This window comes from Schizophyllum commune (genome assembly GCF_000143185.2).
Source record: "Schizophyllum commune H4-8 unplaced genomic scaffold SCHCOscaffold_8, whole genome shotgun sequence".
Lineage (NCBI taxonomy): Eukaryota > Fungi > Basidiomycota > Agaricomycetes > Agaricales > Schizophyllaceae > Schizophyllum > Schizophyllum commune.
The window spans coordinates 2,355,922-2,373,225 of NW_026089545.1; the positions used below are offsets into that span (position 1 = coordinate 2,355,922).

Genomic DNA, 17,304 nt, shown 5'->3' on the forward strand with positions numbered 1-17,304 from the left:
ATGTCTTCATCGGCCAATTAGGACGAGTTGAACTCAAGTCCCAGTTGAGATCTGAACTTCTCGAACTTGACACGCCCAAGGTTCTTGGTGAACATGTCTGCAGGGTTGTTGTTGCCGTCAATGAAGTACAGCTCAACCTCCTTCTCCTCGACCAGCTTGCGGATGTAGTGGTAACGGATGTCGATGTGTTTCATCCGGCGGTCTCGGTAGGCGTTGGAGCCCGTGAAGAGAGATCCCTGGTTGTCACCATGGATAGGAACGGGAACGATGATTTTGCGCTTGAGTTCCATAAGGATACTCTTGAGCCACATCACCTGGCGACTACAATCAGAGAGCGCCATGTATTCCGCTTCGGTCGACGAGGCTGCGACTGTGCGCTGCAATTGTGACTGCCAGCAGATGATCCCGTTTGCCAGCTTCATGAAGTAGCCGGTGGTGGATCGCCTCTTGATCGGATCAGATGCCCAATCCGAATCAGTGTACGCGGTCAGTCCGCCATTGGAAGCACCGTCATAGACAAGTGCATAATCCCGAGTTCCAGCAAGATAGCGGCAGATATACAGCGCTTTATTCAAGTGGTCTCTCGAGGGATTTGCAGCAAACTGTGACAACTTGGTCACCGCGAAGGCAATGTCGGAGCGAGTGCCCAACATGATGAAGAGAAGCGAACCAATGACCGACTGAAAGGTCTTGCGGAGTTCGGGATCAACCTCATCCTCATTGAGCTCAGGCACATAGCCGGCTGGTAGAGGGGTTGGGGCGAACTTGCAGTTCTCCATCCCGAAGCGCTTCAGCACCTTATCGAGATACGGGATCTGATCGATCTTGATCTTAGATCCTTCTTGTCGGATGCGTATGCGCAGGAACTCCGAAGTAACTTCAGAATTACGGCATTCCCATCGCTTGTTGAACTCAGCCTTAAGAAAGGCAATGAGCTTCTTGTCCTTGGAGAAGAACAGAGCATCATCTACGTAGACTACAATAACAGCGAGTTTGCCGTTAGAGTCTTGGTAGAAGAACACGCCGGCATCCGATGTGAGTCGGACCCAGCCCATGGCTTTTGTGGACTTGGTAAGCGCCTTCCACCATGCTAAGGCAGCTTGTTTGAGTCTGTAGATCGCCTTGTGCAAGCGCATGACTTTGTGCTCTTGGCCCTTCACCGCGAAGCCTTCGGGTTGTTCCATGTAGACCTCTTCGTCCAGGTCCCCATAGAGGAAAGCCTTGGAGACGTCGAGACCTGACCAGTGCCAGCCTTCAAGCGCTGCAAGCGCCATGACTAGGCGGAACGTCTCATACCTGACGACAGGCGAGAAGATTTCGTCATAGTCGATTCCCTCGACTTGACTGAAACCCTTGGCGACGAGGCAGGCTCGTTTGCGGCCATCAGATTTCTGATCAAAGACCCAGCGGCATTTGATGACCTTTCGTCCTTTTGGACGATCCACAAGGGAATAGACTTTGCGCTGACGGAGTGCCTCTAACTCCTCGCGGCAAGCATTCATCCATTCCTTCTGTTGCGCAGGTGGCAACTTCAAGATGTCTTTGAACGTCCAGTCGCATACTTGGACGTGTCAGGAAGAGCGTCATCATCAACCGGAACCGCTTTGGAAAGCAACTCAGTGATGAGCTCTACTCCCCCTTCCCGGCATAGCTTCGCCATGCGGGCTTCGTCCTCATCCAGATGCTCTCGAGCGTCTGCGCGCGAAGATGGCTGCGAGCTAGGGCCAGGAACCCTTTTCTCAGCATCAGAGGTGGCTTTCGAGCGCGAGCTACGCGGTTCGTCATTGCCAACCATCTTTCTCCATTTCGACTCGCTCGAGACATCGCGTTCAATCTCCGCTGGAGCGCGATCTCCATAGATGTTATCAGGACTAGAAACCTGGGTCCGCTGTCTCGTAGACTTCCGAGTAGGTTCAGGAGGTGGTCCTGCTTTCTTACGCCCTTTGCCACGCTTGGGAGCGGGCAGAGCTGCCTCTGGAGTCTGATCCCGGCGATCAAGTGGCGGGTCCTGACGATTCTGATCGTCATCATCATCATCAGGGCCCCTTTGAGGAGGGAAATGTGGAGCCGGAGCAGCGGGACGCGGAGGTGGGAATTCCTCATCATCGTCGCCTGGCATGTCTCCTGATTCCTGTGGTGGATCTTGTGGATCCGCTGGATCATCATCACGAAGTGGGAAATCTTCCCCAACTGGTACGTGTTGACGACGAGTGCTGTCAGGACAGCGGGGGAACAGTGCTTCATCAAACGTGGCCTGAGTGCCAACAAAGAGAGCACCGTTTGCGCGCATAAACAAGAAGCCTTTTACCCCATCGGACATGCCCAGGTACGTCATCAGCTCCGCTTTGGGCGATAACTTATTCTGGCGTTTCTCCTCGGGGATAAAGACGTATGCGCCGCAACCAAAGACCCGGAGATGAGAAATATCCGGTTTGTCCTTGTAGAGAGCTTCGTGCGGAGTCTTCCACTTCAAACGCCGGATAGGCGTCCAGTTGTAGACCCGAGTCGCGTGTAAAATCGCGAACTCCCAGAACGAATTAGGCAGGCATGCGGTAAAACGCATAGACTCGGCCTTGTCCATAATCGTCCGGTTGAAGCGTTTGGCACGACCGTTCTGCTGATGAGCATAGGGTGCGCCTTTCTCCACGAGGATCCCATTCTCCTCGAGAAATTCCTCCATACCCATTCCCTGAAACTCTCCCCCATTGTTGATGTGCCACTTTTTAATCGTGGTCTCGAACTGGTTTTTGACCATAGCAATAAAATTGCGCATGGCCTGTTTGGCGTTGGACTTCTGCTTGAGGCATACTGTCCAGCCATAGGAGAGCGCTTCGTCAAAGAAGCTCATGAAGTAACAATACTTGTGATAAGATATCGTCGGGAATTGTTTGAGATCCGAGTGGATTAACTCAAACGGTTTCATTGCGCGATGCTCCGAAGATGGAAAAGAGCGAGCGTGCATCTTCCCTTCAGCGCATCCTTTGCACGGACGAGGGTCGGCAGGAAACTCAAGGTCTTGGGGAAAGCCCTTGGTGTGGTTGCGCGCCTGACGTAGAACGTCTTTCGACGGGTGCGCAAATCGCCGGTGCATCGTGTCGTAGTCCACCTTATAGATGAGGCTGACATTCTGCAACGTTTTGGTGACAGAAGGTCTGCACCATAACCAGTAAATCGTGGATAAAGGGTGGAGCGGTGTAAACTCCATGATCAAAAGAGGAGAGCTCCTTCGATGCAAGCTGATGCAAGCAGCGTTTCCGCGCATTTGCAATCCACTCTGTTTCAATAGAGTGCCCAAGGAAAGAAGACGACCGTATAATCCAGGTACATGATAGACCGGATAAATTTGGGAAGTCATTACTTTCCTTTGTCCATGCCGTGTGACGTAGTGATCCACAAATGCTGTCCCGCGACCAACTACGCGTAAAGACGCACTAGCCGATGCTGTCTGCAGGGGTTCAGAATCCTCAATCGGTTCATACTCAGCAAGATCACTCTCATCCGCAGTCACATGCAGTGAGGCGCCAGAATCGGCCATCCACAAAGGTGGGAAGTCGCCGAAATTCTCAGCGGATTTCCCCTTACATCTCGGACACGCAGCAATATTGGAGTGCACACAAAATTTATTCGTACAAAATTCATGAGATCCAGTCATCAACGAATGTAGTACGGTCCCCGCTGCGACAGTAATTACGCGCTGAGGTGTGGCACTGTGAGATTTGCGCAGTGGTCCAGAAGAGAAGGGTACTTGCCTTTCGGCAGTCTTGGCAGTCGCCGCGTCGACGGACTCCAGCATGAAGCTGTTGACGCTGTCCGCGATCGACTTCATCAGGGCTTCGTCAGAGATCCCCTCGCCCTGTGCCTGGAGGAGATCGTCGGCGGAGTTGAAGGGACTGGCGCTCCAGTCAAGATCGATGGTATCGCCGCCAGACGATCCGAAGAAGAGGTGACTCTCTCCGTCAAACAGCTGACTTTCGTCGTTCTGCTGTGCGGAGGCCATCTCGACGTCGGGGATCGAGTTGATCTTGGCACGCTTCGGCGGAGGAGCGAGATCTTCGAGCTGAAGATTCGAGCCAGAAGCCTTAGGAGTGGGGGAACCCATCTCCTCGTCCTCGTCGTTGACGCGGGGGATGCCGCGGTCGTTGACGATCTTGTCGAGGCGACGGAACACCTGGGGCGTCACCGTGATGTCCAACTCCTTCCCAAAGTCAAAAACGGCTCAGGCGCTCTTGGAGTGTTCGTTGTCGGCGACAGCCTCCTCGTTCTTGACGGGGGGCTTCTCAATCACGGTGCGGACAGAGGTACCGTCCTTCGTGATGAGCGCGACGTGGGACGTCTTGGTGGCAGGCACCGACGGTGTGAGGGGAGCGGGAGCGTGCAGCGAAGAGATCATCCCAGCCATCTCCGAGACGCCATGAGCGTGAGTGTTGCCGCCCTTGCCCTTGCCAGAGTTCTTACCAGCGCGATTGCCGTGATTCTTCTTCTTCTTCTTCTCAGCGTTGTCGCCCTGCTTGGGCGCAGAGCTTCCGCCCTGTTGCTGATTAGAGTACTTCGGATCATCGCGCTTGCGCTTGGTGTTGAACTTCTGAGCAGTGGCGCTCGTGCTCATCCCCTGCTGCGAGTAGTGCGCTAGAAGCACATCGCGAACAGTAGAGACCTTGAGCGTAGTCTTAGAGTAAGACTGAAGGAGATTCGTCGTCACGGGCTTGACCCGCACGATCGCAAGCAAGATCATGGCCTGCAAGAACTCGGGAATGGCAACATTCTCGTTCTTCAGACGCGTGAACTGCTGGAGGATGACGTTCAGCTGCGGATCTGGTTGCTGACGCTCGTCAAACTTGGCGTTCAGAGCAGTCTGCAGGTACCCGAAGATGTCGGCCAGCTGCGCTGAGCCATACATCGTATTCAGGTACTCCCAGAGCTTCTTAGCAGTCTTCATGTCCTCGTCAGGGACATTGTCGATGAGACGCTCGTCAATGCACATGATGATAGCACCACGCGCTTTGCGGTCGTCAGCATCAAACTGCTTGCGCTCCTCCTCGTTGCCCTTCCTATCAGCAGTAGTTGCGATAGGACTCGGCTTCTCCTCAGTCAGGACATTGTCAATGCCCTGGAACTGGAGGTAGGCCTTCATCTTCTTGGCGAAGGACTTGAAGTCCTTGCCGTTGAAGACGGGCACGGTGGAGGTGAGGGTGTTAGACATAGTGATCTGGAAAGATCGTCAGCATCGTTTCGCATGTCATCATAGAGGCAGCATGTCGGTAAGGACTGCGCCGATGAGCGAAAGAGCGATGCGCCCTGAAGGGCCAGCATCTCCGCTAGAGATGGGCACCTTGATCAAGCGCGATCAGCAGCGATCAGCGCGATCCGGCATGGTTTCGCCAGCGCTTGGAGCAGCTAGTAGCGAATAGGCAAGCGAGCAAGGCACTGCTCGTCATCGCAGCCAGCAGGGGCGCAGATGACATGAGTTGCAGCCACTGAGGCGCCACTCATTGTGCCGCTGCCACTGGGGTGCTGAACACAGCTCACTGGGGCTCATAACCTGTTGAGCATGCTGGGAAGCGCGCCTATACTGCTTACCTGGTGGTAAGGAGCTTGGTATGAGGCAAGCGCAGAGGTAGGTAAAGACCTGTTATTCTGGGGGGCAGAGAGGCCCTCCTTATATATGTACAGGATGGTAGGTAGCATGTGATAATGCAATGGACATGTAAACAATAAACATATGATGTCGTCGCATGTGTCCATGTGTGTCCATGTGTCCGTCATGTGATACGTGAGTCATAACATGTGACAGGCCAAATGTCCAACAGCCTCGTCCAGAAGTGCGGCCATTGCCGCCGCCCTTGCCTTCCCCGTTTGCATGTCTTCGTTCATGGTTCTGGTCTTGTGCAGCTCCCTCTAGGGTTCTATTGGGATACTGTAAATCAATTACATGTAACGTGACCGTTCCTCGTGACGCACATACGCCACATATTACACTCGGCTGACGCCGAGGACAGCGTACATACACACACACATACATACTTACCTTACGCTTCTTGTACTCTTACCACGACCATCGCTCGCACACACACCGAATACGACGCGGTTCTGTTCTGACCTGTGTGAGTCCGCCTCTTAGCGTTCGGCCCGGCCGCTTTACACTTTTTTTTAAACATTATCCGCGTCGTACCTGCCATACTGCTCATTGACGTCGTCGACGTCCGCATATACCCCGTTTCCTCGTCGAGAACGGTCACTACACCCCCACCCCTTGCCATAGCCTCGCCTTTCCAATAATCGCCTTAGGCGATTTGCTTTTCTGCTCGCTCCGCCACGCCCTAGACGCCTTGCCACGCTCCCGCCTCCACTAGCCACGCCCTGCCATTATTTTGACGCATATAGCCGCATATATTCTGGTATACGAACTCGCTTAAGGCGATTCTCGAAATACCCGCCGCCTCACCCTCCTAGCCACCTGCCATAACGTCGCGCTCGGTTGTGGGTCCCTGATCATTATCACGGCAACACCCTTGATATTGATATCGCCGACGCCGTTCCCACCACTCTGCCTCCGGTAGAGTTTGCCCCCGCCTTTCCCCACACCCCGCTCTCCCTTCTGCGCACTGTCCGCTCACCGGATACCAGCATGGCTGACCCCGGAGACAGACGATCGCCTCGATTCCCCAAGCCAAACACAGCCACACGCACTCCAGCCACGAAGAGAAGGCCCCGTGCCCCGGCGCAGCTCCCTCTCCCATCTGCCTCTGAATCCCTGCCGACCCCATTATCCTCGTCGTCAGCGGCACCGCTGAACGACGGAGCCGAGCCAGACCCTCTTCTCCCGCCTTTTACACACGCCACGACCGTCCCACATACGGACTCTCCCAAGCCCGTCGCATCACGACCAACCACCCCCGACTCGCCCCTCACCCCGCTCCTCTCGTCACCCGCCTCCTCAGACACATCAGAAGACATGCCCGTTACTACGATCGCCGAAGGCGTCTTCTCCAACCAGGGGAGACTGCCGCATATTGCAGACTCGAAGGAAGCCGCGACTAGCCTGGGAGGGCCGCGTACCTGCGCACGCCTTCTGCACGCCTTCCGCTCGTACGGCACCATCGCCAAGCTTCAGGACGGGGACATCATGGACACGTTCATCCACGCCTTCGAGTCACCCAAAATGCAGCAGGACTTACGCCGCACTGCAGCCGCCAAATCGTACACCTTCCGCACGATGACCTACGAGCAGTTCTTCGACGTGCTCAGGGACACCTTCATACGTGGCGGCTCCACGAAGCTCTTCGACGACTTCCAGGATCGTGCGCGCGCAGATAAGGAACACCCCTTGGACTTCTACAACGGCCTTGAGGAGTCTAACTTCGACCTCCCCGCCGAGCTGCGCGTGTCGCAGATGAAGATCATTGAGCGCACCATCCTCAGCTTCGGCCGCAAGTTCACGAACTTCTGCCGCGGCAAGGACCAGTTCGCCAAGCTCCTGAAGTGGACGCTCCCGACCGTGGACGAGAGCGACGAGGCGTCGGTGGATGCGTACAATGCATCCATCAAGGATTTCACGACGGTCTTGACCACCGCCTGGGACGCGCACCGCGACTTTCTCGACGAGTTCGCTGACGCTGTGAGCGACGGGATGAAGGCCCTCGACAACGACCTGCGCAAGCGTGGCCTGAGCACCGCTTCGCACTCGGCTCAGCTGCCCGAGCCTAAGCGCCCCGCCTTCGCCAGCAACGCCGCACAGCCTCCTCGCTCGTCGACGTATGGTCAGCAGCCCGCGTATGCCCAGCAGTCCGCACCTCCACATCGCTGGTCTAACCAGGTCACGGCCGTCAACGCGATCAGCTCACGCCCCCCTGCTCGGGTGCTTACCAAGGCCGATGTCTTGGCTAAGAAGGAGGTCCTCATCATTCCCCTCGACCTCAACCCGAGACTCGTTGGCCACTTCATCACTATCACCATCTTCAGCGGGTGTTACTTCTGCTTCAAGATCCGCGCCAATCATCGCGCCTCCGACTGCCCTAACCGGGGCCAGTCCTTCAAGCCGCCCTTCCCGCTCGACTGCACCGAGGTCGAGGACTACCTCATTGCGCAGACGTACTTCACTCATTACAATGAGGAGAGGGAGCGCCGCGGCATCACGCTCCAGGAGATCGTTGCTAACGTCAACCCGGGTCCGTTCGCCATCTCGCCTGCCTATACACAGCCCGCTGCCCGCGCTCCGGCTCGTGGTCCCGCCACGAACGCCAATAGCATTCCCGTCGGCACCCGCGTCAACGCTGTTCCTGCCCAAGTCGCCCGCATCTCGCCGGACTCGTCCTTCGAGGGTCCCCCCGCACAGCCTCAGCCCGTCAACTACATCGCTTACACTCAGAACGACCTCGCACGCAGCTACGCTTCCACTGGACTGCGGGGGCGTGTTAACCACATCGCTAACGTCCGCCGTCACAGCGACATGGGCCTGCCCGCCGTCCCGCGCGCGGCACCGGCTCCTTCCCAGCCTGCTCGCGACTTCGTCTCAGCCTCCTTCGGTGACTATAGCGACGACGACGCGGGGTACGACGACGACTACATCAGCCAGCCCGCGCCTCCCGCAGGCTCTGGCCCTCGCGCCCTCCGCGGTGACCGTGACGACGGCGCGGTCATCCATACGCACCGCAGCACGTCCAAGGCTCGCGCTTACGCGCGGTCTAGCAGCCGGTCACTCTCGCGTGCTCGCTCGCCCTCGCGCTCCGGTTTTGGTCGTGAGGTTGTCAACGACCGCTCGCGTTCGCGTTCCCGCTCGGCCTCCGTCCGCTCCCGTCCTCGGTCCGTCATGCGCGGTCGCTCCTCCGCCTTGCCCTCGCGCGCTGCATCGCCCGTGTCCACTACGCCTGAGCGTCGTCATTCCTTGTCCGTGGAGTCCGCACCTGCCGCGGGTCCCTCCAAGCGCGCGCTCGTCTCGCCTGCTCGCCACCGCTCTTCCTCGCCCCTGACGCCGCTGGACAGCCCGGTGCCCAGCCCGCCCCCCACACCGCCCAGCCCGTCGCCGGCGCCGCGCGCTCGTGCGGCGCGTACCGACGTCTCTTCCTCCAGCCCCGCTAGAGCACGCACCCTCTCCGAACGCCCCGCTATCATGGGGAAGGGGAAGGCTCGCGCCAGCTTGACTGACGCTGCCCCGGCCGCTACCGAGGTATGTGCTCTGCCCCGTGCTCCGCTGCCCCCACTGCACCACCCGCTACCTCACGTTCCCGGTGCTGTTGGCACCCATCACGCTCATGCCATCCCACACGCCCTGCCACACTTGTTCTGGAAATGTGTCGTCGGGTCCCCTGAGTCCTCCCTTGCCACGCGTGTCCGCGCGCTCATTGACGACGGCTCACCCTTTGTGCTCATCAGGGAGGACTTGCGTAGTCAGCTGCGCCTCCGGGTCCACCGCCTCGCAGAACCGGAGCTCCTCGGCGTCGCCATGGACGGCCCAGACGGTGCTAAGGTTGAACTCTCGATCGACTCGTACTCGCTTCTTTCCTTGCAAGACCGCTCGCTTTCTTTCCAGTCGCATACCGTTAAGGCCCTTATTGTTCCCTCGCTACATGTTCCCCTCCTTCTCGGGCTCCCTTTCCTCGCTCTGAACGATTTCCGTATCTCGTACTCGCTTCGCCGGGACCCTGCCTCGCGCTCTCGTGTCTTCGACCCCTCTGTTATCTGCATGGCTACTGGTTTTGATATCTTGCACCCGCCTCGCTTGCCTGCCTCCCCCGCTACCGCTACGACCCGTACTTCGCCCAAGGACCGCCGTATACAGATTTGTAGTGATCGCTTAGCTGTTGTCTCCGAGTTGAATGAGACGTTGGCGGGCCGCCGGGTAGCGTGCGACGCGCACACTACCCCGCCCCGCCACCCTTCTCAATTTGTTTGCGCGATCCTGGAGACGATCGAGACCCTCGAACATAAAGCCAAGCTCGAGGCTATGAGTGAGGAGATCAAGAGCGACTTCAAGGACGTCTTCGGGCCTATCGCTCACGTCGACGATCTGGACAATACGCACTTGTGTAAGATCGATTTGCGCGTGCGCGATTTCGAGCTCTCTAAACGGACCTATCCATCTCCCCGAAAGTACCGTGAGGCTTGGGAGACCTTGATCCAGCGCCACCTCGATGCTGGCCGTATCCGTCCTTCCTCGTCTTCCTTCGCTTCGCCCGCCTTCCTCACACCAAAAGCAGACAAGACCGCGCTCCCTCGTTGGGTTAATGACTACCGCCTGCTCAACGCGGTCACGGTCACCGACCGCCACCCCATTCCCCGCGTTGACGACATTCTCGCCGCGGCTGGCACTGGCTCTATCTGGGGAAAAATGGACATGACGGACTCGTTCTACCAGACTAAACTCGACCCCGAATCTATCCCGCTCACGGCCGTCACCACGCCACTCGGGTTGTATGAGTGGCTGGTCATGCCCCAAGGGTTTAAGAACGCGCCCCCTGTGCATCAGCGTCGGGTGACGGACGCACTGCGCCCCTTCCTCGGCAAGTTCTGCTACATTTACTTGGATGACATTATTATCTGGTCGGACACTGTGGAGGAACACGCCGCTCACGTTCGCCTCATTCTCGCCGCGCTCCGGAAAGCTCGCCTCTTTTGTAACCCGAAGAAGTGCGCCTTCTTCCTCTCATCCCTCGACTTCCTCGGTCACCACATTTCTCGGCGCGGTATCGAGGCGCAGTCCTCGAAGGTCGACGCGGTCGTGGCATGGCCTACGCCGCGGAACGCCACTGACCTCCGCCGTTTCCTGGGTTTGACCCGCTACATCGCCCGCTACCTGCCAAACCTTGCGGAATACACTCGCGTTCTGGACCCCCTCACTGGGAAGGAATTCAACAAGTCCTTCGCCGAGTGGACCGATGAGCACCAATACGCTTTCGAGAAGATTCGCGCGCTCGTTGCCTCTGCTGAATGTCTGACTGTCATCGACTACGAGGACGTGGGCGATAATAAGGTGTTTGTCACGACCGATGCCTCCGACTGGCGCACCGGTGCTGTTCTGTCTTGGGGTCCCACTTGGGAAACCGCGCGCCCTGTGGCCTACGACTCTGCCTCACTGAAGGGGGCCGAGCTTCACTACGCTACCCACGAGAAGGAGCTCCTCGCGGTCGTACGGGCGCTTAAGAAGTGGCGCGCGGACTTGTTGGGTATGCCTGTGCATGTCTATACCGACCACCGCACTCTCGAGAACTTCAATAGCCAGAAGGACCTCTCGCGGCGGCAGCTTCGCTGGATGGAGATAATGTCCCAATTTGAACTCCATATCACTTACCTCCCCGGGGATAAGAATACCGCCGCGGATGCTCTCTCACGCTTGCCCAACGACCCCGACGGACCTGCTCACAGTTCCACGCAGGATTCTTGGGCCCGCTATGGTATCTCCCCCGTCTGCGCCACCCTGCGCGTCCGCCCGGATACCGCCTGGCTTGCTGATATCAAGGCTGGTTATGAGGGCGACGCCTTCGTCGCCAAGTTGTCCTCGCGCGATGTCTCTGTGCCCGGCGTCGAGCTCCGGCACGGGCTTTGGTACGTTGGTGGTCGTCTCTATGTGCCCAAGCACGCAAGCCTCAGGGAGGAGCTCTTCCAAGTCGCTCATGACTCTTGCGGCCACTTCGGCGCTGAGAAGTCGCTCGGTAATCTGCGCGACTCGTACTACTGGCCGGGTATGCGCCGCGACCTTGAGCGCGCGTACGTGCCGTCTTGCCCCGATTGCCAGCGTAACAAGGCTTCTACCCGCGCTAAGGGCGGTCCCTTACACCCGCTGCCTGTGCCCGACCGCCGGGGGGAGGAGATTGCGATGGACTTTGTCGGCCCGCTGCCCGTCGACAGTGGCTATGACTGCATCCTCTCCATAACGGACAGGCTGGGGGCGGATTGTCGCATCGTGCCCACTCTCACTACGCTGACGGCTGAGGCGCTGGCGGTTGTATTTTTTGACAACTGGGTCTGCGAGAACGGTCTCCCGCTCTTCATCACCCTCGATCGTGACAAGCTTTTCGTCTCCCGCTTCTGGCAGGCCCTTCACTCGCTCTGCGGCGTACAGTTGCGCATGTCCTCGGCTTATCATCCGCAAACCGACGGCTCCTCCGAGCGCTTCAATCAGACGATCAACCAATGCTTGCGCTTCCACGTCGAACGCAACCAGAAGGGCTGGGTTAAGGCCCTGCCTCGCGTGCGCTTCGACATCATGAACTCAGTGAATGCCTCCACCGGTCTTACTCATTTCGAGATGCACATTGGACGCCACCCGCGACGCATTCCCCCTCTCGTGCCCGACTCGCTCCCTCCTTCCTTGGAGGGTACCGCCAAGGCATTCTCTGCCGAGCGTCACCTGCAGGGCTTCCTGGACAATGAGGCTGAGGCGCGCGACATGCTTACCCAGGCCAAGGTTAACCAGGCTTTTGCGGCCAATGCGAAGCGGCCGTCCGAGCCTCCCATCGCCGTCGGTGATCGTGTGAAGGTCGCTACTTTCAATCGCCGACAGCACTACAAGGCTAAGGGTGAGAAGCGAGTTGCTAAATTCATGCCCCGCTTCGACGGTCCTTTCACAGTCGTGAAGGCTTGCCCTGAGACGTCGACGTACGAGTTGGACCTGCCCAACTCCGCCGTGTTCTCCAAGTTCCACGTCTCTGAGCTCGTGCTTTGGCGCGAGAATGATGATGCTCTTTTCCCTTCGCGTCGCCTGCTCAAGCCTGGTCCCCTCTTGACCCCAGATGGCTACGAGGAATATACTGTGGACCGGATCGTCGACGAGAAGCGCTCCCGGAAGTCCGTCAAGTATCTTGTTCGCTGGGTCGGTTATGGCCAGGAGGACGACACTTGGCTTCCCGCTGCCGAGCTCGCTGACTGCGAGGCACTTGATCGTTGGCAGCTCTCGCGCGGCTTGCCCGTTACCTTTGTTCGTTGCTTTGCTGGCGCGCCATGCCTCGCTCGTGCTCCGCTCTTGCTCCGCCCTCTCACTTCTACCGCAACTCTCTTCTCAATTTTTTCAACACCTCGCGTCGATTCAGTAGTACCTGGGCGGGTGTAACGTGACCGTTCCTCGTGACGCACATACGCCACATATTACACCCGGCTGACGCCGAGGACAGCGTACATACACACACACATACATACTTACCTTACGCTTCTTGTACTCTTACCACGACCATCGCTCGCACACACACCGAATACGACGCGGTTCTGTTCTGACCTGTGTGAGTCCGCCTCTTAGTGTTCGGCCCTCGCGGCCGCTTTACATTACACAGCAGGTACACTGCATTTTCCCTGTTTCATTCCCTCTTGCTCTACCAATGCCTTATGTACTCTTCTCACTTTGTTTAGAGCATATACAATACAAAAAATCAGACTGAGATTGAAGATGTTGGTTGAACACTTGGAGTTTTTCAATTCTCTTCAGTCCACTTGATATGGAACCCTAATCCCCAAGTGCTCTCAAGCAGGTTCAAGCACGCTCAAGAGCACTCAAGCGCCTTCAGGATCTACTGAAATCTCAAGCGCTCTCAAGCGGCTTGGCTGCAGGGGGATTTTTGGTGATGAAGGATAAATACGGACGCCCCCGGAGCGGCGTGGGAAAGTTCTTCCCGAATAGGAAGGCGGACAAAAAGCGTGGACGCGAGGCAAACCGTCCACCCATGGGAGGAGGCAGACTCGCTCCTCTATACCCTACTTTTGACAGAATTTTCGCACTGCGCGGCCGATTTTGCCACTGTGACAAAGTGGTGGTGACTAGGCGACACACACCATAGGAGGATCTGGGCATGCTGGGCACTTGCGCTATCACTCCTGCTTATTACTGTATTCTGTCCAGCCCTCCTCCTCTGATATGTACTCTATAGAATTAGTATCTACAGTAAGGAAGGATGCTGGAAGTCGATAGGGCATGTCCCAAAAAGGAAGGTCTCGTATACCGCCCCCGGGGCCACTTAACTAGTAAAAAGCCAGTATATATCAGCACAAGTAGGATCCAATATTGTCGCAAGGGAAAGTCAGGATAAGCCATGTCCTTGTCTTGGGATTATCCTCAAAACTCTAACATTATTCTTGCAGTACTACCCGGTGGATACCGAGTTATATCTCTGATGTGTGAGGTATCATCCACAACGCTAGTCCCAACACTCGGACAGACGCACGTTCGATGCAAACGCAATTCGACGCGCGAAGGGCCGCGCAGCTCGCGAGTGGAAGAGCGAGTGGGAGAGGAAGCGACACGGTGGGCACTTCGCTGCAGCCAATCGCCTCCCCCCCTCCCTCAACCCTACAAAACGCTTCAAAGAGACACCCCGCGAGGTGTTTGGTCGCGTCTTACAGACACGTACCGGACACGGATACACGGGCGAGTTTTACAACGATTTCCTTCGTGATGTCGACAGTGACTGCCCCTGCGGGGAACTCCTACAGACACGACAACATATCCTGGCAGAATGCCCACAATACGAGGAGCACCGCTACCTACTCCGTGACGCATCCCGCGGCCTCTCGCTCCCGGTTCTATTGGGAACGAAGAAGGGGATCGCAGCCCTCACGGAATTCATAGCGGCATCCGGCGCATTCACCAAAACCGGTGCACCCCGTGCACCTCCATCACTCCCTACCTGGGAGCAGGAACCCGAGGTACGACAGGACGACGAGAACGGCGAGGATGGATAGGAGGCCCGGCAGCCCAACCCCGTGCTTAGGTACCTTTCCCCGTCCCTTATCACCCTTTTTCTTGTTCGTTTGCGATACCCCGAGACACACGACACATGCACAGAGTGCTTTTACCTATTATATCACCATTCAGCTCAACCACAGTATCGCGACGGACAGCAGTACGAGCAGCAGCCTCGGGACTTGTAGATTATCACCACGGGTATGCGAAGGGCCCTGCCGGGCTTCCGGATGGAGGGAGTTCTGGCGGAGGACCGCGTCTTAGCTTCACCTTAGCTTGTAGCGGTATAGAAGTGCAGAGTTTAAAAAAAAAAAAAAAAAAAAAAAAAAAAAAAAAGACGCACGTTCGATCAGTTTCCCGGCGGGCCGGATCCGGATGTTGCCGAGAACAAACAGAGGCACACACGGAACGTGAGTGGCCGGGAGGCGGACGCTGTTAGGATTGGTTAAGGAGCTCGAGGGGCGATCGGCCAATAGGATACGAGCCGCCCAACGTCCGCACGGATGGACAACAGACGCGACCCATTCTACCTCACCACCGACGAGCACAGCAACAACAATGACCAGCCCCCGTACCCGCCCAATATGGCCTTCACTCCCGGCCCCCCTCCAGCCATCCAGCCTCCCCAACCGTATACCCCCGACGAAGAACCTCTCTATGTCAACGCGAAACAGTACTTCCGCATTCTAAAGCGGCGTGTCGCACGCGCGCGATTGGAAGAGGTTCATCGTCTGTCCAAACAACGGAAGGTGCGTGATTGACGATCGCATGTCTGACCCTGTCGATTGACATTGACCTTGCAGCCTTATCTACACGAATCTCGCCACAAGCATGCCATGCGTCGACCCCGAGGGCCCGGCGGGCGATTCCTGACCGCCGAGGAGATAGCTGCGCGCGATGCAGCGGCGCGGGACAATCCATCCAACGAGGACGAAGGCACGAACGCAGGTGACGACAATGAAGGGTCTGAAGCGGGTGCGCACTCCGCGACGACCAAGAAGGGTCCCTCCAGTTCCTCGGAATCTGCACCAGCATCCAAGAGTAGTCCCCCATCCAATAGTCGGAAGCGCAAGGCCTCTGCGTCAGCCGCCACTCGCCCAAAACGCGCTGGTGTGTTTCTCCAACCTCACAGCTGACTTTGGTCTGATCAGGATTTACAGCACCTTCAGCGACCACTGTCACCTCTCCTGCGACTCTGGTCTCTGATGATGGCGTCACGAGTGAATCGCCCACGGCTTTCAATCCCTTCCCCGAGTCCAGCGAGATGTACCAGCCGTTTTCGCAAGCCGGGTCCAGCTATCAACAAACCGGGCCGGGATACGAGACCAACTTCATGAATTATGCCCAATACTCTCGCGGTAGCGTGGAGGGCCGTTCAGCCGCGCCTGAGGGAACGCAGCCCACCCCCCTTCAGCGTCGACCAAGTTCTGGCCATGCCGCCATTCATATACCTATGTGGCCATCGTCGTTTCAGGGCGGTGAGCCTGTGACTTCTGCATTCGGCGCACACTCCGGTGGACAGGATTCCAGCTTCATGCACAGCGCTACGCATGCAGACTACGAGGGCGGCAGCGGCGCAGATTTCCATCGCCGTCACTTAGCACGCATATCCGACATGTCATCTCCTGTCATGAGTGGTAAGCGATTTGTCGATTAAAGCTTCCTGGCTGACTGGGCAACAGACGCGCCTCGCAATACCGTCCCAAACATATCTCGTGCCCACCGAACATCTCTACCCGCCGTGTCCATTCCCAGCTTGTACACGCCCACCGCGCATATGTCACCCATCAGCGCCTCCGCTGGCAGCTCAGGTATTTCCGCCCCAAGCCCTCGCATGTCGCATGCATCTAGCCCAATGCCCCCACCGTCGTCACTCGCCGCTCCCTCCGAAGGATCTCCTATGGACTCACCCTCGCCCATAGAAGGCGGCCTCGTCATGCCATCCGACAATACCGGTGCAGGACTGATTCATCCGCCTACGATGAACGCGGGACAGTCGCCGATGCTCGGCGCCAGCCAGTCGCCCCTCGTACGTTCGTCGCCCATGGGATCACCGCACGCTCTGAACCCATTGCGCTCGCCGACGACTCAGATCGGCAATCCAATGAACGCGCTTAACATGAGTTCGCAGGGCGGTATCATGGGCCCTGGGAGTCTAGGACAACCATCTCCGCCCTTGAGTACTCATTCCATGCAATCGCCGCTCAGCGCCCCGTCGCCTATGTCGCCTTTCCAGAACCAGCAGATGCGCCCACCCCAGCAACAAATGCACCACGTTCCACATCCACACGCCCATGCACGACAGCACGCACGATTCGGATATCGATGAGTGGCTCGTCGCGTTCGAAGGGGCGCTCTGCAAGCTTCGGCTAGCTTTGTCAGCCCTTGCTTTATCTTTAATCCCTTCGCTTTTGTTGCACATATTTCATGCACCCTTCTAGCTCTGTTCATTATCATAACGATCTGTACAGTAAAGTAGGACGTCATCCCTCTCATACCAAACATCCTATCGTCGACTTCCCAATTGTACTGTACTCTGAAAGCTTTATCGAACTATCATAGGCATCATTTCGTCTGTGTGGGTATTGTCTTTTGTGTAGCCCATGCAGCGTACCAAAGGCGCGGGGTGAGAAACAAGAAAT

The 17,304-nt window shown here is 57.2% G+C and overlaps 6 protein-coding genes across 6 annotated transcripts; all 6 read left to right on the plus strand.

The window, feature by feature from the left end:
• Positions 1–6,952: 6,952 nt before the first annotated feature.
• SCHCODRAFT_02465856 (uncharacterized protein) lies at positions 6,953–10,045 on the plus strand (the record flags this gene model as incomplete). Its single annotated transcript, XM_050342655.1, has 1 exon — positions 6,953–10,045. A coding segment is annotated over one exon (3,093 nt), but the record flags the coding sequence as incomplete, so codon positions are not given.
• A 738-nt stretch (positions 10,046–10,783) lies between these two features.
• Positions 10,784–11,011, plus strand: SCHCODRAFT_02468524 (uncharacterized protein; the record flags this gene model as incomplete). The annotated part of the gene is made up of 1 exon (XM_050342674.1): positions 10,784–11,011. A coding segment is annotated over one exon (228 nt), but the record flags the coding sequence as incomplete, so codon positions are not given.
• A 1,188-nt stretch (positions 11,012–12,199) lies between these two features.
• On the plus strand, positions 12,200–12,532 carry SCHCODRAFT_02467756 (uncharacterized protein; the record flags this gene model as incomplete). Its single annotated transcript, XM_050342668.1, has 1 exon — positions 12,200–12,532. A coding segment is annotated over one exon (333 nt), but the record flags the coding sequence as incomplete, so codon positions are not given.
• Positions 12,533–12,679: 147 nt separating this feature from the next.
• On the plus strand, positions 12,680–12,853 carry SCHCODRAFT_02439331 (uncharacterized protein; the record flags this gene model as incomplete). The annotated part of the gene is made up of 1 exon (XM_003030321.1): positions 12,680–12,853. A coding segment is annotated over one exon (174 nt), but the record flags the coding sequence as incomplete, so codon positions are not given.
• Positions 12,854–14,255: 1,402 nt separating this feature from the next.
• SCHCODRAFT_02584515 (uncharacterized protein) lies at positions 14,256–14,965 on the plus strand (the record flags this gene model as incomplete). The annotated part of the gene is made up of 2 exons (XM_050343946.1): positions 14,256–14,347; positions 14,413–14,965. Coding segments are annotated over 2 exons (341 nt in total), but the record flags the coding sequence as incomplete, so codon positions are not given.
• Positions 14,966–15,165: 200 nt separating this feature from the next.
• On the plus strand, positions 15,166–16,991 carry SCHCODRAFT_02669955 (uncharacterized protein; the record flags this gene model as incomplete). The annotated part of the gene is made up of 4 exons (XM_003030320.2): positions 15,166–15,411; positions 15,466–15,772; positions 15,823–16,299; positions 16,345–16,991. 4 exons carry the CDS (start codon positions 15,166–15,168, stop codon positions 16,989–16,991), a joined length of 1,677 nt encoding a protein of 558 aa, XP_003030366.1.
• Between the last annotated feature and the right edge of the window lie 313 nt (positions 16,992–17,304).